At 53.0% G+C, this 19,558-nt stretch overlaps 1 protein-coding gene across 2 annotated transcripts in view; it reads left to right on the top strand.

The window, feature by feature from the left end:
* The window catches only part of LOC142021595 (ankyrin repeat and fibronectin type-III domain-containing protein 1-like), a 395,272-nt gene that overhangs the window by 106,532 nt on the left and 269,182 nt on the right, over positions 1 to 19,558 (top strand). For both annotated transcript variants that reach the window (XM_075010621.1, XM_075010622.1), the window contains one exon: positions 13,892 to 14,085. In XM_075010621.1, the coding sequence (XP_074866722.1) occupies positions 13,892 to 14,085 (194 nt within the window). The remainder of the gene's footprint in view (positions 1 to 13,891; positions 14,086 to 19,558) is intronic.

The following is a 19,558-nucleotide window of genomic DNA, read 5'->3' as shown; positions in this document are numbered from 1 at the left end:
CCCCCTCTGCCAAGGCTGCCCACAAGGTCCAGGGTAATGGTGGCTCTTGTGATGGGAGAATCTGCCCGAGGAGAGAAGGTGGACCCAGGCCACTACCTCACTACTCACAAACCTTCCTGTGTCTGCTGATGGAAATCTTCAGCTGCTGTTGACAGGAGGCAGGTCTGAACTGGTGTCAGGAGCTGGGCTCACATCATCAGGGTGTGAGTGGTGTTGAAAGCCTGTAACTGACGAGCCATGGAGCAGACAGACATGGTTCAAGGGCTGCTGTGTGCAGCTGATTAGGTTTAGCTGTGGGGAAGGTGAAGTCTGATGAGAGATGTAATCTGCGGCACATGCAGGGAGCATGGGCTGAGCTCAGCCTTTGCTGTGTCTGGGTTGTTGGTTCTGTTTTGGCTCTTTCTTTTTTGATTAGAAAACCAATAGGATGCATCAACCCCTGGCCGCCTGGGAGCCGAGACAGGGATTCCTGCTGGCACAGAAGGGCACCGTTTTCAACCTGTAGGTGTATCGATTTACTTTGCTAGAAGCAGTTCTCCTCTGAGGTCACTGCAGAACACAGGGAGCACAAAAATCTGTCACAACAGCTCAGGTCACCGTCCAGCCGTGGCCTCGTGTCTCCGGCCGGGACCAGGGTCTCATGCGTCAAAGCAGATGTCCCTATGTACACCCGGCCAGTTGTGCAGTGCTGTCTACGCAAGTTAAAGCACAAACCCTGCCTGAGCCCTGTGACAAAGAATCAGCTTTTGTCCCAAAGCCAGAGATCAGATTCCTTGCTACAATCTTAGCTTGGCACCTCTGAGACTGCTCTGGTATTGTTAATTTAAAGCATTCAAAAAACTTGATTTGGGGGCTGTTTGCTTTACAGGCTTTGAGCCTTTAGTGTTCTTGCTGTGAAGTTTTTATCCAGAGCTACGAGGAGTAGGAGTTTAGGCTTTGTTTGTTTTTAAAGGGAAGCAGCAGCTGAGGCTTTGCTGGGGCTGCCAAATGTCCCAAGACTCCTGTTAACAATGAGAACTGCCAACACCATTCACGCTCATAAATGGAGTTCTCTCCAAGCCAAACTGGGGCTGCAGCAAAAGGTGCTAATGAGGGCATTAGCATAGTCTTTCCTCTGGGTGGTTAGTGAGCCATGATGTGCCCTTGTGCGAAGGGGACATGCTTCTCTTGGGGGTGCTGTGAGTGTGGAATCGCTGCATGAGGTGGGAGTGCTTTAGCATCTGCAGATAAAAGGTGCTATGCAAACAGCATGCCTGACATTACTAATATACTTGTTTTAAATTAGCCAACCCTTTAAATTCCAGCTGCCACACTCCCCTTCAGATTTACGGGCGTTTCATTCCAGTTTGTCTTTGAAGCTTCCTGGTGCAAACAGAGCAGAGTGATTGGTAGAAATTTGGGAGCCGCCCACGGTCTCTCTGCTGCGAGAGGTTTCCAGTGGCTGAGACCACGTGCTTTGGGCTCAGGAGCAGGCCAGATACTCGCACCTGTAGTTCCTCCAGCGTGATGCTATTGTACATTACTAAGTATCTTTCCATTTAAGATTGGAGATGTTCACGTTTTCTTATTTTTGTCTTATGCTTTATTTGTCCTTGGGGCAGGTGTCTTGCCTTTTCACCTGGACATGTCTGCTGCAGCATGGGAGTCACTCTATATATGAAACAGTGTTCCCTGGTCTCCCTTAATACTGTAATGGGTTTTTAGTGGCTGGCGTGCTCTTGATGTTTCAGCTACCCCACTCCTAGTCCTGTAGCTAGCTCTGGCAGTTTGAGGTTAGGTAAGCATTTCCTGCAGATAAAGATACTTTATATAGACCTGCACACTGAAACCAGGCATCCCTGCTCCTCCGAACATTGCCAGGGCCTACTTCCTCTTTCAGACAGGCTGGTATCCATTCATGCTGCTTTCGTGACCAGCTAGCCTGGAGCAGCAACACAGACACTTCCTTCTCGCTTTCTGGAATGAGCCCATCCTATCTGGTCAAGGAATTGGGAAAGCCCAGAATGGCACTGCTGGCATTGCTCTCAGGACTTTTTAATTGGCTGCTCTTGGTTATTAGGGGAAGGGAGGATGAAAAGCCTGAATTCCCTGAATTAATAAGCACTGTTGATTCTCAGCCTCCGTTAGGGATCTGTACACCTCTGAGTAATGGATGCCCAAAGGTGTGGATGTAGGCAAAGAGGACTACAGGAGCAGACTCCAGCAGGACGAGAGTCCCCTGAAAGCCAGCAGGGCTCCAGGCAGGCACAGGAATCTGCCTGTATGGTTTTTCTTTTGCAGGATTGGGGCCTTCAGGAGGTTTTAAGACCTGGAATTGAGACATGTTCAGATTTCCAAACTGTTCTGCTGCCTTCCACCGGCAGATGCAATTACCTTCAAAGAGACTTAGCTGCAGAAGCCAGCTGTGTCTTTGCTGGGTCCAAGCTGGCCACCTGTGGGCCTCACACTTGTTTCTGGACCTGCCCTGTCAGAGTTGCTGTTTCTTCTTGGGTCCCACCAGAGGAGAAACCCCACTGAGTGGAACAAATTTTCCGCCTGGTCCAGGTTCGAATGCTCCATATTTTTGCTGCTCCAATGGCAGAGAAGTCTGGCAGGTGGGTTTTGGGGCATCAGAGCCCCCAGAGGGAGATGGGAGATGTCTGCATGTGACACCCAGAACACGCAGCGGTGGTATCGGGTGTGTGGCAAACGGGGTCTGTCTGGTTTTGCATTCACGTTATCAGCGTGGGTGTGTGCGCCTTACCAAGGCACGTTGTAGCCTTTAGCGAGATGGCCATGGACACCCACCAGAGGGCCCACACACTTGGCGGTTGGGTTTGGCAGCTCCCTGAGCTTTGGCTCCAGACTGAAGGAAGGTGGGGGCGACGCGGAGGGAAATGAGGATTGATGTCCCCTGTTTTCTTAAGTGGGAAACAAGATAGCAAAGCTGTGCGGGCTCTGACGGCCTGCAGGGCAAAGTGGGATTAAGAAATAGCCGACTGTTCCTGGCTCCGGCCTGCCCGGGCGTTAGAGGGATGGTGATTTCTTCTTGTCAGATGGATTGAGAATTAGCGCTTCCAGGCTTTGGTGCATGAGTCAGAGGACAAGAGTCAGAAGGCGAAGGTGCTTTTCCGTGAGTGTCAAGCCTCGTTGGTCAGATTTCCTGCTGTATCCCAGCCTGTTTCTCTGTGCCCCAGGGCTCCTGTCAATCGGGGGGCTGCGCCTGGCATGAGACCTTGCGGGGCGGGAAAGCTGGGTGCACAAAGATGAGAGGTGCGTGGACACAGCCGAACTCTTTGCTCTTCTGCTTGTCACTGTGACGTGTCGTTGGAAAGGGCTAGAATGCAAGAGGCCAGTCCCATACCCGAAGGGAAGGAGAGATTTTGCACATGAGCCCGGTGACAGTCTGCCCTCTTGAGGGGGGTGCGGCTTGGGGGTTAGGACTGGCACATGAGGCCAGGCTAGTGCACAGTGCACTGATAGCACAGTTCGTCCAAGAGTCTGAAAAGGCTTTTGTGACGTCTGCCACCTTGGCTGACGTGTCAGGAGCTGAACGCAAGACCTCCAGAGTGGAACGCGAGAGCGGCTACGGCTCGAGCTAAGGTACGAGGGCTGCCTAGCAGGTCGCATCCTCTGTACGTTGGTGTAGACAGGCACCTGCTGGGCGCATTGCCTTTGGGGTGATGCCTTCGCTGATAGCCCACCAGCACTCGATTTATGCCCCCGTTACAGCTGGAGAAACTCAGCCACAGAGGGATGAAGGGAGGTTACTTGGGGTCACATGCCGAGTCAGTGGCAGAGTGGTGCTAAGACTCAAGGCTTGGTTCTCAGTTCTGTGTGTTAACCCTTTCCTCAGTCACTTCCTCACATTGCTAGCTCTTTGTTGAACTGCCCTCCTGTCTAGGCCTGGGAGTTCCTCAGTCTGCGGGAGTGAGCCCCGTCTCTCACCCGATTTCGTTCTTCTCCCAGTGTGTCCGCCTGCTTCTGCATTACAGGCGGAAACAAGCCACTCTCACGGTGCTGCTGGCTGGGGCGCTGGCTGGTTGCATGGTGATAGAAGTCACAGCCTGAGGCGGACGCTGGCTGAGGTGTGCATCTAGCTGGCGGGTGTGAGGGTATCTGAGCAACAGCAGAGAATGAGCTGAGCCTAGAAGGCGTTTTTCTGTTCCTAGCTGAGGGTCCTGCAGAGCATGAGCGGTGCCGGCGTGTCTCTGAGTAGGGAGCAGGCAGGCTGCGGTACAGCTTGCACTGATGCCAGATGGCAGCTTTCCTGCCAAGGATCCCATTGGATTACCCAGGCTACACAAACCAGAGCCAGCCTTTCACAAGAGCTCAGCCCCTGCCAGCTCCCATTGTTCTTGTCACTGGGGGGCCTGAAGGAGCGCTGGTGCAAACCTGGCTCTGACAGGCACACGCCCTGCACCGCGTGCATTGTTTCCCTCTGCTACGGAAAGGCAGCCACGTTAGCAGGTGTTGAACAGAGCATGGCAATGCTGCTCTGCAGCTCACGTGGCACAACTGCGGTCGAAACTGCGCAATACTTACAGAGGCAGGGAAGCGGCTACCCTGGCTGGAATTTGGGCAGGACATTGGTGCTAATCCTCTACCTGTCTGAAAAGTACCGTGGGTTACAGAACAACCGGAAGTGATCAGGGCCAAAAGAACTGCAGTCCGTGGTGAGAGCTCATGTCTTGGGCGTGGAGTGAAGGATCCCGCCAGTGTAACTCCACCTCTGATGCTGATTCTGCGGCCTCGGACAAGTTACTTAACCTCCCGATCTGTGAATCGCTCATGGAGTGCAGGCCGCCCACCGGGAGTGCTGTGAGGCTGGGTAGCATTTGGTTATAAAGTGCTTTGAGGACTGAATTGCTCTACACGTGCAAAGGATTAACACTAGAACCTGCTTCTGTGTCTGACCTGGGTCTCCGCAAACCCCACAGTAGCACCTTTGCTTGGAGGGAGCAGTCCTGCTTCCTGGCTCCTCCCTGTTCCAATGCCGGCTGCAGCAGTTTGGTGACCTGGGGACGTTTTGCTCGTTTCAGCAAGGAGGATGAGCGCTCCAGGGTATGGGGCAGGCCCTGGCCCTTTCCAGGCTTCGCTTGACTTTTTACTTTTTGTTGAGTTCCCTTGAGAAGTTACAGCCACCGAGTTTGCTATGTGGTGGTCGGATGCGTGTTGTCCCCCAGCCTTGTGCTTGTTCCCAGAGATCAGTCCTGACTGCTGGGACGCTGTTGGTCCTTCCGTTTGTCCGTGAGCTGGCGTGGCTCAGGCACGGGATCACGGTCTCTTGCTGAAGTGAAAGCGTTTGATGTTGGCTGCCATTTGCTCAGTGGCAGAGAGGTGCTTTGGAACAGCGTTTGATGGGTGGGTCAGTGCAGGGTTGGAGGTTCCCTGGAGGTTTAGGGCACTAAAGCAGCAGCAGCCACCCCACCAGTGCGCTAAACGTTGTGCGTGTTCCTTTGCACATCACCAGGCCCGCAGACGGGGGCCGGGAAGGCGCAGGGAGCTGTTGTCCTGGGGCCCAGTGATGCGAAAGGGCCCACGGTTCCCAGCCACTGGCACCACTAGTGTGGCCGCCAGAGCCTTGGGCCCATTAAGCCTCCGCCAGAGCCCCCAGCCCAGCCTCTTCCTTCTGAGGTCCTGCCCATTCCAGGAGCTCAGAGCCACCCAGCTCCTTTCCCAGGGGTCTGGCAATTCTGTCAGCCACCCTGCACATCTCACAGCCTCCTTCCCGCCCACACCAACCACTGCTGTGCTGACTTACAAGCCCAGGCCCTTCCCCACAGACTGGCCTGGGGACAGCTCCCCAGCCCTTCTGCCCAGGGAGCACTTGGCCTTTGCATTGCACCTTTAGAAAGTCCACAGCAGGGCCTGGGTTCCCCGTAACCTGCAGCAATGAGGGCCCCCGCTAGGAGAACAGTCCTTGCCAGTGGCTATGTGAACAAACTGTGAGCAAAGGGGGTAGCAGGGAGAAGTCAGAAAGCTGTCACACCCCTCCCCAAATGTTCCTACTTGAAATAATAGTTTGCCAAGGTCCTCCTGTTGCCACCCCGCTTCCCTCCAGTCCACCTCGTGAGACTGCCCCTTCCTCCCACCCGTCACAGCCACTTTTCTAAACCTGCCCAGGTGAAATTCAGTTTTCTAGCAGATGCAATTTTTCCATTCAGAGTGGCCTTTTGTTTTCCCGTTGCCGTTCTGCAGTACAGAGATGGCCCCTGCTGGAGAAGTTCACTTCGATCAAGGGGAGATAGCAGGAAGCAAAACTTTTGAGGAACCATCTGGTGGAAATCGTGGTATTTACGTGTTCACAAGGATGCCTGGGGAAGGGATTTTTATAGTTGACATATTTTTAAAATCAAAGCTGAATGTTGTTGTTGGCTTTTCTCTTTCTTTCCTTTTTTTTTTTTTTTTTTTTTTTGTTTTAATTCCAGGCTTGTGTAGGCTAAGCTCATCTTCTCATCTACTTTTTTTAGCTCCTGAACCATATTTTAAAGGATGCTTGTAAAGACTTTTTAAGAGGCTTGGATTGAATTAATATATATAACTCCTTGCACCTGTGAGAGCCGTATTGTCTTCTGTTTCAAAACACCGGAAAGAGCTGCTGCAGCAGCATCCACAAAAGTGAATAGTGGCAGAGGTTTGGGGACAGCTGCACTGTTCTCGGCCATGATTCGAATCCCTCTCCAGACTGGATTGAATTAAGGACTGTAACCCCTCTGGAAAGAGCCTGGTCTCCGACCAGGGCAGGAACCCACAGCAACCAGGTGTAACACTGCTGCTGCCAGTAGCACTGTTGTAGTATTATAATTGTTGCCAATTATTTCTCTTTCTCTTGGGTCTAGAGGCCCCAACAGGATTGGGGCCCCCAGTGTGGTCAGCATTCTACGCACAGACCCTTTGTAGCGTGGTCCTGTTTATGAGGTGAGACTGCAGCTCAGTAGATAAAACCAAAGTCGCTAGTGCGGGCAGCTGCATGATAACACCGCCACAGTGCATGCTGCAATCTGGGCTGTCCTAACCTGCCTAGCAATCCAAGCTAACCTGTGCTGTAGCGTCACTGCTGCTAGTACCAGAGTTAGCTACCGTAAAGCCAGAGTGGGTCTGTCTCCTCGAGCTGCAAGCACTTGGATGTAAGGAGACGGTGTCCCAGCCCTCAGAAGTTTGCAGGCAGTTTTCTAAGGCAAGACTTGTAAAAGGTGGGTGGAGAAACAGGCACGGGTGAGCAAAATGACATGGCCGAGGTTATGCTGAAGGTTAGTGGCAGCACTGGGAGCAGTGCAGTGTGGGTGTCCTGCCTCCTAGTGCAGTGCCTCAGCCGCTGGCCCATATGGCCTCCAGCACGGCACACCACCGCAAATCTGGGCTCTCACGCGGGGTGGCTGGAGGCGACTGAACATGGGAAATTATTTGGCGTTTTGCAGACTCGCTGTCCGTTACTGCTAGGTTAGATCACTCTGCACATGTTTACTTCACCACCTCCCCCCGGCCCCAGGATTAAAATGCTGCCAACATTTGTTAGCGCATAAAAAATTGCTACATAATACCTCTGTCTAATAGACTGACATATAGTTAAATGGTGATTGATTCTCTAGCTTCCCCATCAAAGCCTCAGCATTACATTTGACACATAAAAATATCCCAGTTCCCTGTGTTAATAAGTGTCTGTGATACATTTCAGCAATCTGTCAGTGATTCTGTGTGGGCCATTGTACCTTGGGCATGCGACTTGTTATATTTTTACCATGCTTCCCAGCACTTATGCTTGTAATCAGAATCATGTGCTTTTAAGATCTGCTATGCTGGCTTGTCAGGATGATGAGAAATGGAGTCGTATCCCGCAGGAGTGGTAGAGGTCAGCTGTTCAGTACAGTGGAGCATTCATTTGTTGTCTGTCTGGGTGTTTTGAAAGATAGTGGACAGTCTTGCGTGTGAATAAAAATGCTTTGTAACGCTAGTCCTGCCCGTGGTGAGAGAAGGCTGGAATGAGTGTTCTGAGATCCTCCCCGGCCCCCACCGAGCTTGCAGCTGATACACCTAGAAGGACTATGCGGAGAAGAGTCTTAGCACCTCTGAGTATGTGCTCACAGTGTAAGCATAGGGCTGGAATTTCCAAAGGAGCTGGAGTCGGGTGTCCAAATCCCATCAACAAGAGGATTGGGCACCCAGCTCCCTTTGGCTCCTTTGCAAAGCCCCAGCCTGTGTTGTGAAGGGAGCAGGTCCCTGCTCGCTGAACCCCTCCTTAGGCGGCCCTCCCCTCGTGTCTCACTGGAACGTCTGTGCCCATCCTCGCGGCCCTGCACCCTTCCTTTGGCTTGTTTCAGATCTTGTTGTTAGTGTTTCCCGTCCCTGTGTGCTGCCGGTTTCACTGCCCCTTCAGTTCCTTCTGCTGCGGTTCTCTTCCTGCTTCCAGGCCTGTTGCCCTCTCTCCAGGCGCGTGCGCTAGGCCCAGGCTGTGACGGCACCCCTCGAGGACAGACCTGAACTCTGCGGATTTAGCTCGCTTGCCTGGTGCTGGGAGACGAGCTGTGTGTGTGTGTGTGAGAGAGAGAGAGAGAGAGACTCAGCATTTCTGGGATTCTGGCCTCCTCTCGTTTTTTGGTTCCATGGTGGTCTGCTGCTGCCTCTGTCACGTAGTTCTCTGGCCTGGCCAGATCTGGCCAGTACGGTAATAAAACCACAAGTCTGTCACGGAGACCCAAGGGCAGTGTTCTCACAGTCCTGTTTCCGCCCCCCTCCACCCCGACTGGGCCGGTTTCTTGGGTTAAAGCAGGAGGAGATCCTTCGTCTGTCTTGGTGTCACCCAGACCTGGCCTCTAGTAAAAGCATCCAACCGTTTATCTCTGGTCGTGGCCTTCTCTGGTGCTCCATCCTTCTAGCTGCTGGAGGACCAACTTTTGCTGCTCTCCCATCCATCAGGGGATTGTCTTAGGATCGGGTGTGCCAAAGTGGTGGGGCTTCTGGCAGTGGGCAGCCAATGCCTGATGCATCCAGCTGGCTCTCCCAATCTCCCTGGCCCTTAAGCGCCACAGGGCAGAGCATGTGGAGGTAATAGGTAGTAATGCTGTGCCCTTGTTAATCAGTGTCCGACATGAATGAAAGTCTTAGCTTAGCTCCAGAGAGGAACATGAATGATCCCCCTTGCTTGTGGTTGGTGCGGGTCCTGCAGGACGCTGGCCTGCTGCACTGGAAGCTGCACCAGTCTGGAGAGCGAGTCGGAAGGAACAACTTTTAAACCGATTAGTGTCATGAATGTTTGTTCAGCTGATCGGTTAGCTTTGAAAGAGGCTTTCCGGTCAGTGCGATGTGAAAGCCAAGAGCCCGCTGAGGAGCGGTCACGGCTGTGGCCCAGTGGAGAGGTTTGCCAGGCACTCCATGTTGTGAGCACTCTGAAGCTTGTCGCTTTGTCATAGCAGCTTTGCTGGAAGTGGAGTGTGACGTCATTGCCTCTGCTCAGGCAGCCTGCACAGGAAGGGTGCAGAGGAGCTGGAATTATTAATAAGGGGGTTTCAGCAAGACACAGCAGGATGTGGGCAGGGAGGGAAATGCAGCATCAAGGTCAGTTGTGTGGCCTGTTAATCTGGCGGCTCCTGGGTGGCTGGCTGTGCCAGTGTGGCCAACAGTTCCAAGGGCTCTGACTGGAGACTTGGGGGTGTTTCCAAGGGCATTGTGGTACATTTATGTGACTGTTAGGATGGGGTCAGCCCAGATGGGGTCGGGTGGTTGAGGGTTTCTGGGCATGGCTAAGGAAATCCATTCAGCGAAGAATTGCTTAAATCTGAGCCACTTACAGCCCTGGCTGGGATTTCCTTTTCACTCAGGCAAGTCAAGCCAGCCACAAAAGTACCTCTGCCAGCCCTACAGGCTGGCCAGAAGCCACACGAGCAAAGCCACAGATTTCCCAGGGGTGTTTCAAACTTGGTTAAAATAACCATGAAGACCCAGCAGCTCAGGGTTCCACCCGTTAGCTAACCTTTTGTGCACTTGGGGGCAGACATACCTATACAGGCAGCTGCTCCCCATTCACATCCCTCGAGGAAAGGCCTCGTTCTCCTCTCACACCCGTCTCATTGTGGTGCAACGCCATTCCTTCCCGATTCGTTCTGCTGGGAGTGAACTCAGACAGAGGCCAAAAGAAGGAGAGAAGATGGGAGCTGACAGCTTGCCTGTGAGTTTAATATGAGAAGCTGAGAACTGGCAGTGTGGCTAGCAGGTGGCTCCCTTCCCCTCTGTGAGCAAACTGGCATCTTTAACATTTCATCTCTTTTGACTGCTCGTGTTTGGGGGTCTTTGGGGCGGGAGGGGTGTGTGTGAAGATGATAAAGTACAAAGTGCTGTCTTGGGAAATCACCAAAATTGATGCAGAGCTTTTTGGGGTCTGTTGCACAGCTGCCCCCCCCCCCCTCTTTTTTTTTTTTTTGGCTGTCTGCTATATTTTTGCAAATGCTGAATGGATTTTTTTCCCTGGGTAACAGGGAGGTTTTGTTTTGTTTTTTTTCTTTCCCTCTCTGTTCGTCTTGGCACAGTGACTTTAGTGCAAGATGAGAGGAAAGTCAGAAGCCTGAGTTAGCAGGAAGGCCATTCCCATGGAGAGATGTGTGCGCACAAGGGATAGAGCCAATCCCGCAGATTGCTGACTGAGTTTAGCACTCACTCGCATCAAGAAAAGTGGAAGGCACTTAGCACCTTATAAGGAGGGGCTCACAATTTCTTTGGATCTGGCCCAACCTTCTGTTAGCTAAGAGTAACCTTCTATCCTATTTTACCCTCCCCTTCTCTTATTCCTGGTTGTGCAGTTGTGGGAGAAAGTCTTCCTCTCGAGAAGACCAGGTTCCGATGGTGCCTACAGAACGTGCGGTGAATAAGTAAATCCCCCAAACAAAGCTCAGGGTCCTCCTGCCTGGTTCCCAGAACCAATGGTGCGTTGTCTGCTCCCCTGAGATCCTGGGGGCTGCTGCCCAGATGCAGGGCTGGATGTGTGCAGATCCCCAGGGTGGCTGCCAGTTTTGGAAGCTGCGTTCTCTGTAACAGTGCTGTTCTGCACGTGGCAGCGTGCAGTGTTGTGATTGTTCTGTTTCACTTTCCAGCTTGGATCCCTTTCCAAGTGAAAGGGTTTTAGACCAGAGCCTCCACTTCTGTAAGACAAGAAGAGTTCTTTGGACCGAGCCTCTGGCCTTGTTTGCCTAACGTGCAGTGCGCGTCGCGAGGTGTGATTGCAGCACGTGTAGGTGTACTGAGCTAGCTTTGATCTACCTTACGCCTCCCGACTGCAGTGGTGGCAGCCATGAACCTGCAAACTCCCCTTGGAAGGTGGGGGGGCTCCACCTGTGTGTGTCCCTGCTGGCGTGCGTTCCTGGTGATACATGCTGCCTTTGCTGGAGTCGGCGCACCTCGTTGTCTGCTCGGCGCAGAGTTTGTTCCTCTTGATTAAATGCTGGCAGCCTTAGCCCACGGTCCGACTCGGATTTTGCCCTGACCCTGAGTATGTACGGGGAGCAGGTCTGGGGGCCGTTGTCGGAGGAGGACCATTGTTTAGCTTTTGAAGGGTGACCGGGTGGGACTGGGTAGTTTGCCTGTTTTGAATGTGGAGGTTACGCAGCCCTCCTGACAGCCCTCTAGCGGGGGTTCCAGAGAGCCTTTAGCCCCCAGCTGTATAGTTACAGTCGTGCGCTCCCCACCCCCAAAGAGGAGAGCCGTGGATTTTGGCTGTGTGTGGGGCTGATCAGGAACAAGCAGAGCAGCTGGAGAAACGTTGGTCTGCGAGAAGAAAAGGGAGGTGATGCTGTTGGGGAGAGAGGTGGCTCAGCCTTCCTTCCTCGTCTCCCTTTTTTCTGGGCTCTCACTGTGCGGCCAGTGGGCTCATAAGCTACTTCTGCTCCCTGTTGTAGCTTGTGATCTGTTCGTTTAGTGCTGCATTGGCTCCCCGGTTGCTGCATCTTGTGCTTGTTCAGTAGCTGACGTTGAAGCCGTTGCCACTGGGCTCCTGGCTAATTTCCCACCTTCAGGCTGAGGAATTTTTCTGCCTTTGTCAAGCCTTGATTGCGTGCTCTTCCTTCCGCCCAAGAGCCAAGAAGCAGCTACTTGTGGGCCACAGGAGAGTTGATTCTGGCTTCTCTACTTGTACTTTGCACCCTCGTTAGGGCTCTTCGTTAATGGGATGTGGCATGGCAGGTAGCCCACAGCAGCCTAGCTTGCACTGCATAGCGGTGATTCGCTAGTACCATGTTGCGTGAAGTGACTGTTACTGGTAAGGACGGCAGGTCTGTATGAAGATGGTGAGCCCACAAAACAGGGTGTTCCCTCAAATTTCACGTTGTTGTCCAGATTTGATACAAAAGTGAGTCTCTGGTTGCGGAATGTAACCTTTGTTCTTCCTTTCCTGCCACATAACTGATTGCCTGCAGCTGGGCACATGAAAACTGCTCCTCAAGGGTGGGAATTACCCCCCGCCCCATCCAAAGTGGTAATTCATCTTCTGGGGCGGTTCTGGGCACACCCATCTGTGAGCATCTGAAACGCTGACGTCTCTCTGTCTTGCAATCCTGACCCACAAACCGGTGCGTTTGAAAGCACCGACATGTAGATGCAAAACTATTGGAAGTTTCCAGATTGAGAGCAGCGGGGCAGAACTGTTCGTTTAGCACAGGAGCAAGTTGCTCTGCACCCCATTTGTAGCAGCAAAGTGTGCTACAGAGAGAGAGGGTTTCACAACAGAAAATGTGGAATAAACCCTCGGCCTTTCTGACCGCGTTACTTTTCGGTGTGCTGCTTAGATGGGGCAGGCTGCTGCTCTCCAGTCAGTGGCTTCATCTCTGCACCTCAGCTGTCCCCGAAAGCTGGCGGCATCTCTATTGCAGAGTCAGCAGTGGTAGTTTCGTGAGACAGACAAACAGGCACTGGGAGCTGCAGGCAGTTTGAGTTAATTTCACTTTTCTTCTCAGCCTCATTTGCACTCTGCCCTCTCCAGGAAAAGACTGGTGCAGTAGCACCTCAAAGCCCATGAAGTCAATGAAAAGACTTTCCTTGACTCCAGACCAGGCTCAGTGCTACCTGTGCCTGGTGCTGTACTCCCAGCGCCTGATAAATCAGTATCCCGCAGCTCTCTTCGTGGCGGTGTTTGCCCATACATTAAATTGAACGCCAGCACAAATCGGGGACTGCACTTCCATTTGCAAAAAGAAAAAAAAATGCGTAGAGGTGAGTGATGGGCAAACCTTGGTGGGTCGGCAGCTTTTGTCTGAGTAAGAATACGCACCCAAGGGGATGCCCATCTGAAATTTTTATGGGTATTTTGCGTGGTGGGGTGGTATCTAGAGTCTTTTGGTGAGTTTTTTGAGGAATTCTGGCGTTGATTAGGCTAGGAACTCTCTCCCATGAGACACTTGTTATTGATGAAACAAGGTGATTTAGCGATGTGGGGGAGATAGTTAAAGCAAGCCACGTGTTTCAGCCTCCAAAAATTGTTTGGGTGTGTCTGAGATTTCAGAGGCTGGCTTTGCGTGAGTCTTTCACCCCCAAGCAGTTCCCTCATCTCTAATCTCATTTTACGTTAATGTGTTTGGTCAGTTTTGATTATCCTGTAAATTGGTGTGGGGGTGGGAAGATGATATGTGCTAGAATACATAACCACTATTTCTCTTCATGTGAATTGGGACTGACCTCACAAGTTACAGCCTTTAATTAAAACCCTCTGGTGGGGAGTGGAAGCAGGATAGGTAGTTGGCTAAGATATCAATGACATCCCTGTGGAGCTGAACCAGGGCAGGGGAGGGTGGGGGACACACACACCTGGCGATTGTCAGCATCAGAGGCACTGACGTGTTGCGCTGGAGTATCCAGCTGAGAAGTGATGTGACTCTGCTCACCTGCTGAAACGTCGGTACACGTGGGTTTTATGTCCTCATTTGTTTTACAGATCGCTGGATAGAAAACTTCAGAGGCCTCTCCTGGGAAAGTCCCGGACCCTCCCCAGCATTCCTCAGTCCCCTGTGCTCAGCAGACTTCCTCTCTTGGGTGCAAAATTGTACCGGGAGGAGATGCCAGAGCAGAAGCAGTATAAGAACCACTCTGCCTCAGACTGTCGGAAAGGGTGCACAGTGCCCTCTGCCGGTGAGTTTCAATAAATGTCAGTGGGTCAGTATTTCCTGCGTGTCTTGTCATGGGTAGAGGGTTTTAGACGCCTAACAAACTTTCTGCCTGAACCCCGCCAGAGAAGCCTCTCTGAGAAGCCAGCCAGCCTGGGATTTATCCACACTGAAAATCACAGTCACCCTTATTGCGCTGTCTGGTCTTTTCGACCTCTGCAGACAACTTCCCCTCCCCTTGCCGTGGAGGTGGTAGAAACACCCTGAGGTCTGAAAACCAAACGAGGAGGCTCAGTGACTTGGTAATTAATGGGGTATATGGAGCCTTTTGCCACTCAGCTGCAGTGTGGGTCAGACGGGGCCAAAGCAGAAGCCATCATCTGACGAGTCCTTGGCCTTACAGTGTGACCTGGGTGCCAGTCCCATTCCTACGGGACTAATATCTGACAGCACAGCAGGCATCGCCGAGGCTGGAGCTAATCAGCAGCCCTGTCAGCAGGCTGGGCAGAGACACAAGCCTCTCCCATCCGTCCTAAACTGGGGCGGCACTAGAGAATTTGCTGTCGCAAGCGTCTGCCAGGTTTGAACTGCCCCTTGGCCTTTGTCTCCCCCGTGGGTTTTGCCCTGTTCTCTCACTGTGGAGCTTATCCTGAGGCAGTTCCATCCAGTGCTGGTGGCAATGGGAGCCCCAGCAGGTGGCGGCTGCTGCGGTGTTTAACCCCACGCAGATCCGGCGGCTCTCGTGGTACTTAGTGTACTTCAGCAGTTCCCCCCTTGCTAATGCTGGTGGAATTGCGCTGGGGCCACTATGGTGATGGGAGAGTTTGATAAAGTCTTCGCTGTAGACAAGGCCTTGCTCTTTCAGCATCCCAGTCCAGCGCTAGCGCAGGCGAGGGTAACCCAGCAGGCTTGTCAGTCTAGAGTAGCTAACCCCTGTTACCAGCTTTTTGCAAACTGCACAGTGCAATATTCCCTCAAGCCTTGGTTCAGTGTGTATGCTCTGAACTCTGTGGCTTTCTCGCTGGCATGGCCATTTCCCTAGATAGTTGTGTGCAAACATCAGAGAGGCAGCTGTGTTAGTCTGTGTCTTCAGAAACAACCAGAAGTCCTGCGGCACCTTATAGACTAACAGATATTTTGCAGCGTCAAAGACCCGCTTCGTGCATCTGAGGCAGCGGGTCTTTGCCCACGAAAGCTTCTGCTCCAAAATTTGTGTTAGTCTGTAAGGTGCCACTGGATGACTTCTCGTGTGTGCAAAAAAGAAGCTCACAAATAACATCATTCCTTTGCTCTGCCCAAGTATACAGAAACTCGGGCTCCTCATGCTATCCTCTCATACTGACTTCTGTCGTGAGCACTTGAGTCGTCTTCTCAGCCCCTCCCATCTGCAAGTTCACCCTGCGATGGCCATGCCTGTAGGAAGATACAGGCTACTATCTCCTCAGACAAGGGTTGATGCTGAGGAGTGACCCTCAAGAGGTCAGGGGGACCCCCAGGTGGGCAATACACTAGCTTATGAACTGACTGGAACTGTGAGTCGTTGACGGTGTGCTGCCAGGCCTTGGGCTTTCATCGGTCACCAACTGGTGTGTGTTCACACACACAGACTTGAGGCTTAGCTGGATTAATGGCCTTTGTTGAGCAGACTGCTGGGAGGCAACTGAAGCATCTGCTAGGAGTCATTTGTGCACAGATTTTATCTTTGAACGCCACAGTGCCTGCTCCCAGGATATGTGCAGAGCCTCTAAAACTCCAGGGTGTGGTCCTGGGTCGACACCTTCGTGTCAGCTCTAGTGGCACTACCACGAGGTAGAGCTGTCAGAGCCTTCTTGGCAGCCAGTCTGAGGCTATGGGACAACTCACAGGTACAAACCTCACCACCTTCCCTCAAACTGCCAGGTGCTCTTCTTCCACCTTCCGCTGCTGCCATCAACGCAGAGCAGCGTGGCGTAGCCCTGCAAACTTAAACCAAACCTCATCGAAGCAGCCACTGCACCACATGTGGAACTCCAGCCCCGAGGGAGGAATAAAAGGGAACAGATCATACAGGGCCGTGGTGAGTCAGGTCGCTCTGTGCACTGACGGGCAGTGCGTGGGCTTTCATACACAAATAGATCAGAGAGGCACCTCTCCAGCAAATCAGTGCGTTATTGAGTGCTGTAGTGTTCTGGTCAGGTCCCAGTGGGAAACGGCTAATTAGGCACCGACTGAACCCAGAAAGGTGCAAGAGCGATGAGGGGGAAAAAAAAAAGAGAGAGAGAGAGAAACTTCCCTTTGTGGTGACTGGATTCTCTGCTCGCTAATATGGAACCAGCTCCAGCCTGCACTGCAGTTTGGCAAGGTTAGCCGTTAATAAATGTGCCCTTAGGGCTCCTTTTATCCACCGTTATCAGAGCACTCTGTACACGCTAAGGCACGGAACTGAACCACACAGTATGGCACCCTGCAGGTAGGGCAGCGTCGCTGTTGCCTTTTTACAGCTTGCTTTTGGAGTCAGGGCCTGGACTGAAGGAAGGGACTGGCTCCATAGGAAGGTCTTGGCCCTGCAGGATGCCTCCCAGTGGGAAAATGGAGGGGGACGCCTGGTTCTGACCAGGTAAACCAAGAGTGAAGCCAGACAGATCTGCAGAGTTGTCTCAGTGCAGAGAACTGGCAGACGAGTCTCCCCATTGCTGAAAAGCAGCTTCCTGTTTTAGCGTCACATGTGAGGCAGACGACTTTCCGGCTGAGCTGGCTTTGGGCTTTTTATGGATGCAGCTTGGTTCACCTTCCTTTCCCTTAACTTGTAAAGCTTCAGCCCGGGAGGTGAGAGTGGGAGGGAGCCCTGCCAAGTGCTGGGCGCACTCTCCCCCACCGCCCCTGTTTATCCTGGGAAGCCTTGACAGAGCCGTGTTCTCTTCCCTGGCTGTTGCGCCAGCTGGGAAATTCCTCATGGCCGTGAAGACTGGCAGGTAACAGGATGCAGACCTGGGCAAACAGTTGCTGTTAGGACAGGGGGTTGTGGCAACTCCAGCCTCATCCAAAAGATTATCGCCCTGGCATCGCATTCTGCAGCCCTCTGTAAGATTTCACACCCCGGCAGCCTGCCTGCGTCTGGGGAGTGAGTCCCCTACCCCGGCTGCCTTGTTGTCTCTGCCTCTTGGCAGGAAACTGAGTCGGGTCTTGTCTTTCCTTGGTTCTGCCAGGGAGGGGGTGATCTCTAAACCCTGCCAGCCCTGCCCTGCCTCTGTGTTGTGTCTAACCCCGAACGCCCTCCGTGCCACATCTCCAGATGGACTTTTGCTTCCAGTCTCTATGGGCGCTCTGCCTTGCCATGGGAGGGGGCTGTCCCCATCCCTGGCGCTTCCCCTGCCTCCTCCCATTCCACGCTGGGCTCGCGTTGGGCTGAGCTCTGCCCACGTGCTTCGGCGCCTCAGGGTGGGTCTGTGGTGGAGCTGGGGAGGATGTTTCTGGATCGGTAGATGGACAAGCTGCAAATAACATTGCAGCTGTGGCGGGAGAGTCCAGCCACCCTAATATGTACCAAGAGTCTCAGAGGAGCTCCACGAGGCCCCCGCACCACGCTGCTCTGGTCAGTGTGCTAGCTTGATGACAGCTATCACGTTTACCTCTGCCAAGCTGGAAGTGGAGACGGCTGAAGTTGGAGCTAAGCTCATTTGAAGCTGTGGCCCATTGTGTCCAAAGGACAGCACCAGGGGAATTTGGTGGGGTAGATTTATAACTGTCTGGGCTGTGATTTGTGCAGGCCGCCAGCGTTACCTCCCCACTATTTGCAGGGATTGCACGGCCTTTAAGGACCTTTACATGGGCCTGAGTCTTGTGTTTTGTGCAAAATGGACTGAACATGATGTCTCCAACTTGAGCACTGCAGGTCTCATCCGTCCAACCAGCTTGTCAGGTCTGTCTCTCACGGCCTGATCTCCAGGGAAGGCCTCGCTCCCTGGTGTGGAAGAGCCCAGGGCAGCGGAGGAGTACGTGCCGTGGGCTGTCACCAGAGGCTGCGTGATGAGAGATGAGGCCCCTTTGCTCCAGCTCCTGTTACCCTTGGTGCCCGTGTGATGAAACTAAGTGGTGAGACGGGGTAGGACTTTGCCTGTACCAGCTGAGTGTCAACGCGCGGAATGGATAAATCATCTGAGAACCATTCCGTTGCTTTCTGTGTCCTCACTCTCCTCTTTCCCCACATACCTGCCCATGCCCCAACTTCGTGATGTTCGGAAGAAGCTGGAGCAAACATCAGTGACTGTGCACGTCTCCTGCTCCCACCCCCAGCCCTTTGAAAGTTCTGTCCGTTGTCAAACTGACGATGCTGGTGTTGGGGGGAAAAGTGCAGGTGTATGGCAGGGTTTTGACTGCTAGCCTCTTCTCCCCATTGAAGGGCTGCTTTTGCAGTGGGTGTTCGTGTCAAGTCCTGCTGGGAGCTTGCTCTTCTAGAGGTTCTAGTCCTGCAAGGCTCTTTGCGTGAATTGCCGCGGTGTGAAGAGAGGGAAGGTGGACGCACCTGTCCAGGTGTGGAGCCTGTGGGTTTGCCTCAGTAAACCCGTGAGCTTGTCTGTGCTGTGCCACGGGGCAGAGAACGGGGATGTGAATTGCAGAGGGCACCAAAAAGGGGTGTTCCACCTGCAGCGTGAGGACCCTGCTGGATGAACGAAAAGGGGCCTTGTTTGCACTCGTACGGTTCTTTTTAACTGGATGATGTTAATGTGAATGAAGCACCATTAGTTCCCATAGCAGTGTGCACACAGCGAGTGCAGCTAGAGCACGGCGTTCTGGTACGCTCTGCAGTCTTCCACTGACTCTCACCCCCATCAGCATCATGGCACAGTGTAGTCATGGGCTGTGGTTCTTACACCTGATGAGTTCACTGACCGTCTCTGTCCTGTTCCAGCTATCCAGGTCCTGATTCACTTACACTAGTGTAAACCAGGAGCAACGTGGCTGAGCTCAGGGGGATCGCAGAGTAAGGCCTTCCATTCCCATCTGCTGTGTGTCCGCATCTTGGCTGGAGGACTGGGGAGGAGGAGAGGCTGGAGGTCTGGTTTGTGTGCGTCTGAGTGGTGAACCCTTGGCTGGGTGGGGAAATCACCTTTACTCAGATGAAAAGGTGACACAGGCCTCTTCCCCCTGGAGGAAGAGGGGAACCGGGGAGCGGGGGAAGTTGCAGTTCCATCCCAAGGCTGCTCTGGGACAGGGCCTGCGGCAAAGGCCAAGTGGAGAAAAATCGATGTCAGAGTGGTGTAAATGAGCCCCTGATCAGGTCCCAGCAAACCCAAGCCATCAGATCCCATTCCCCTGCTCTTTGGAACTTGGGCACAGAAAAGCTGCCCTGGAATGGGGACAATTCTTGACACCTCCCTTTGGTCTTTACAGCACCGCTGTTGTCCCTGAACTCCCCCGCGGCTGTTGATAACCAGATTCATTGGCTCTACATTGGAGAAGCAGCCAGGGCAGAGCTGCCTGGGGGCAAAGGAATTGAACAGCAGGGTGTGCTGTGACCT

Source organism: Carettochelys insculpta, chromosome 16 (assembly GCF_033958435.1).
Source record: "Carettochelys insculpta isolate YL-2023 chromosome 16, ASM3395843v1, whole genome shotgun sequence".
Classification (NCBI taxonomy): Eukaryota; Metazoa; Chordata; order Testudines; family Carettochelyidae; genus Carettochelys; species Carettochelys insculpta.
This window is presented reverse-complemented; position numbering and strand designations above follow the sequence as displayed.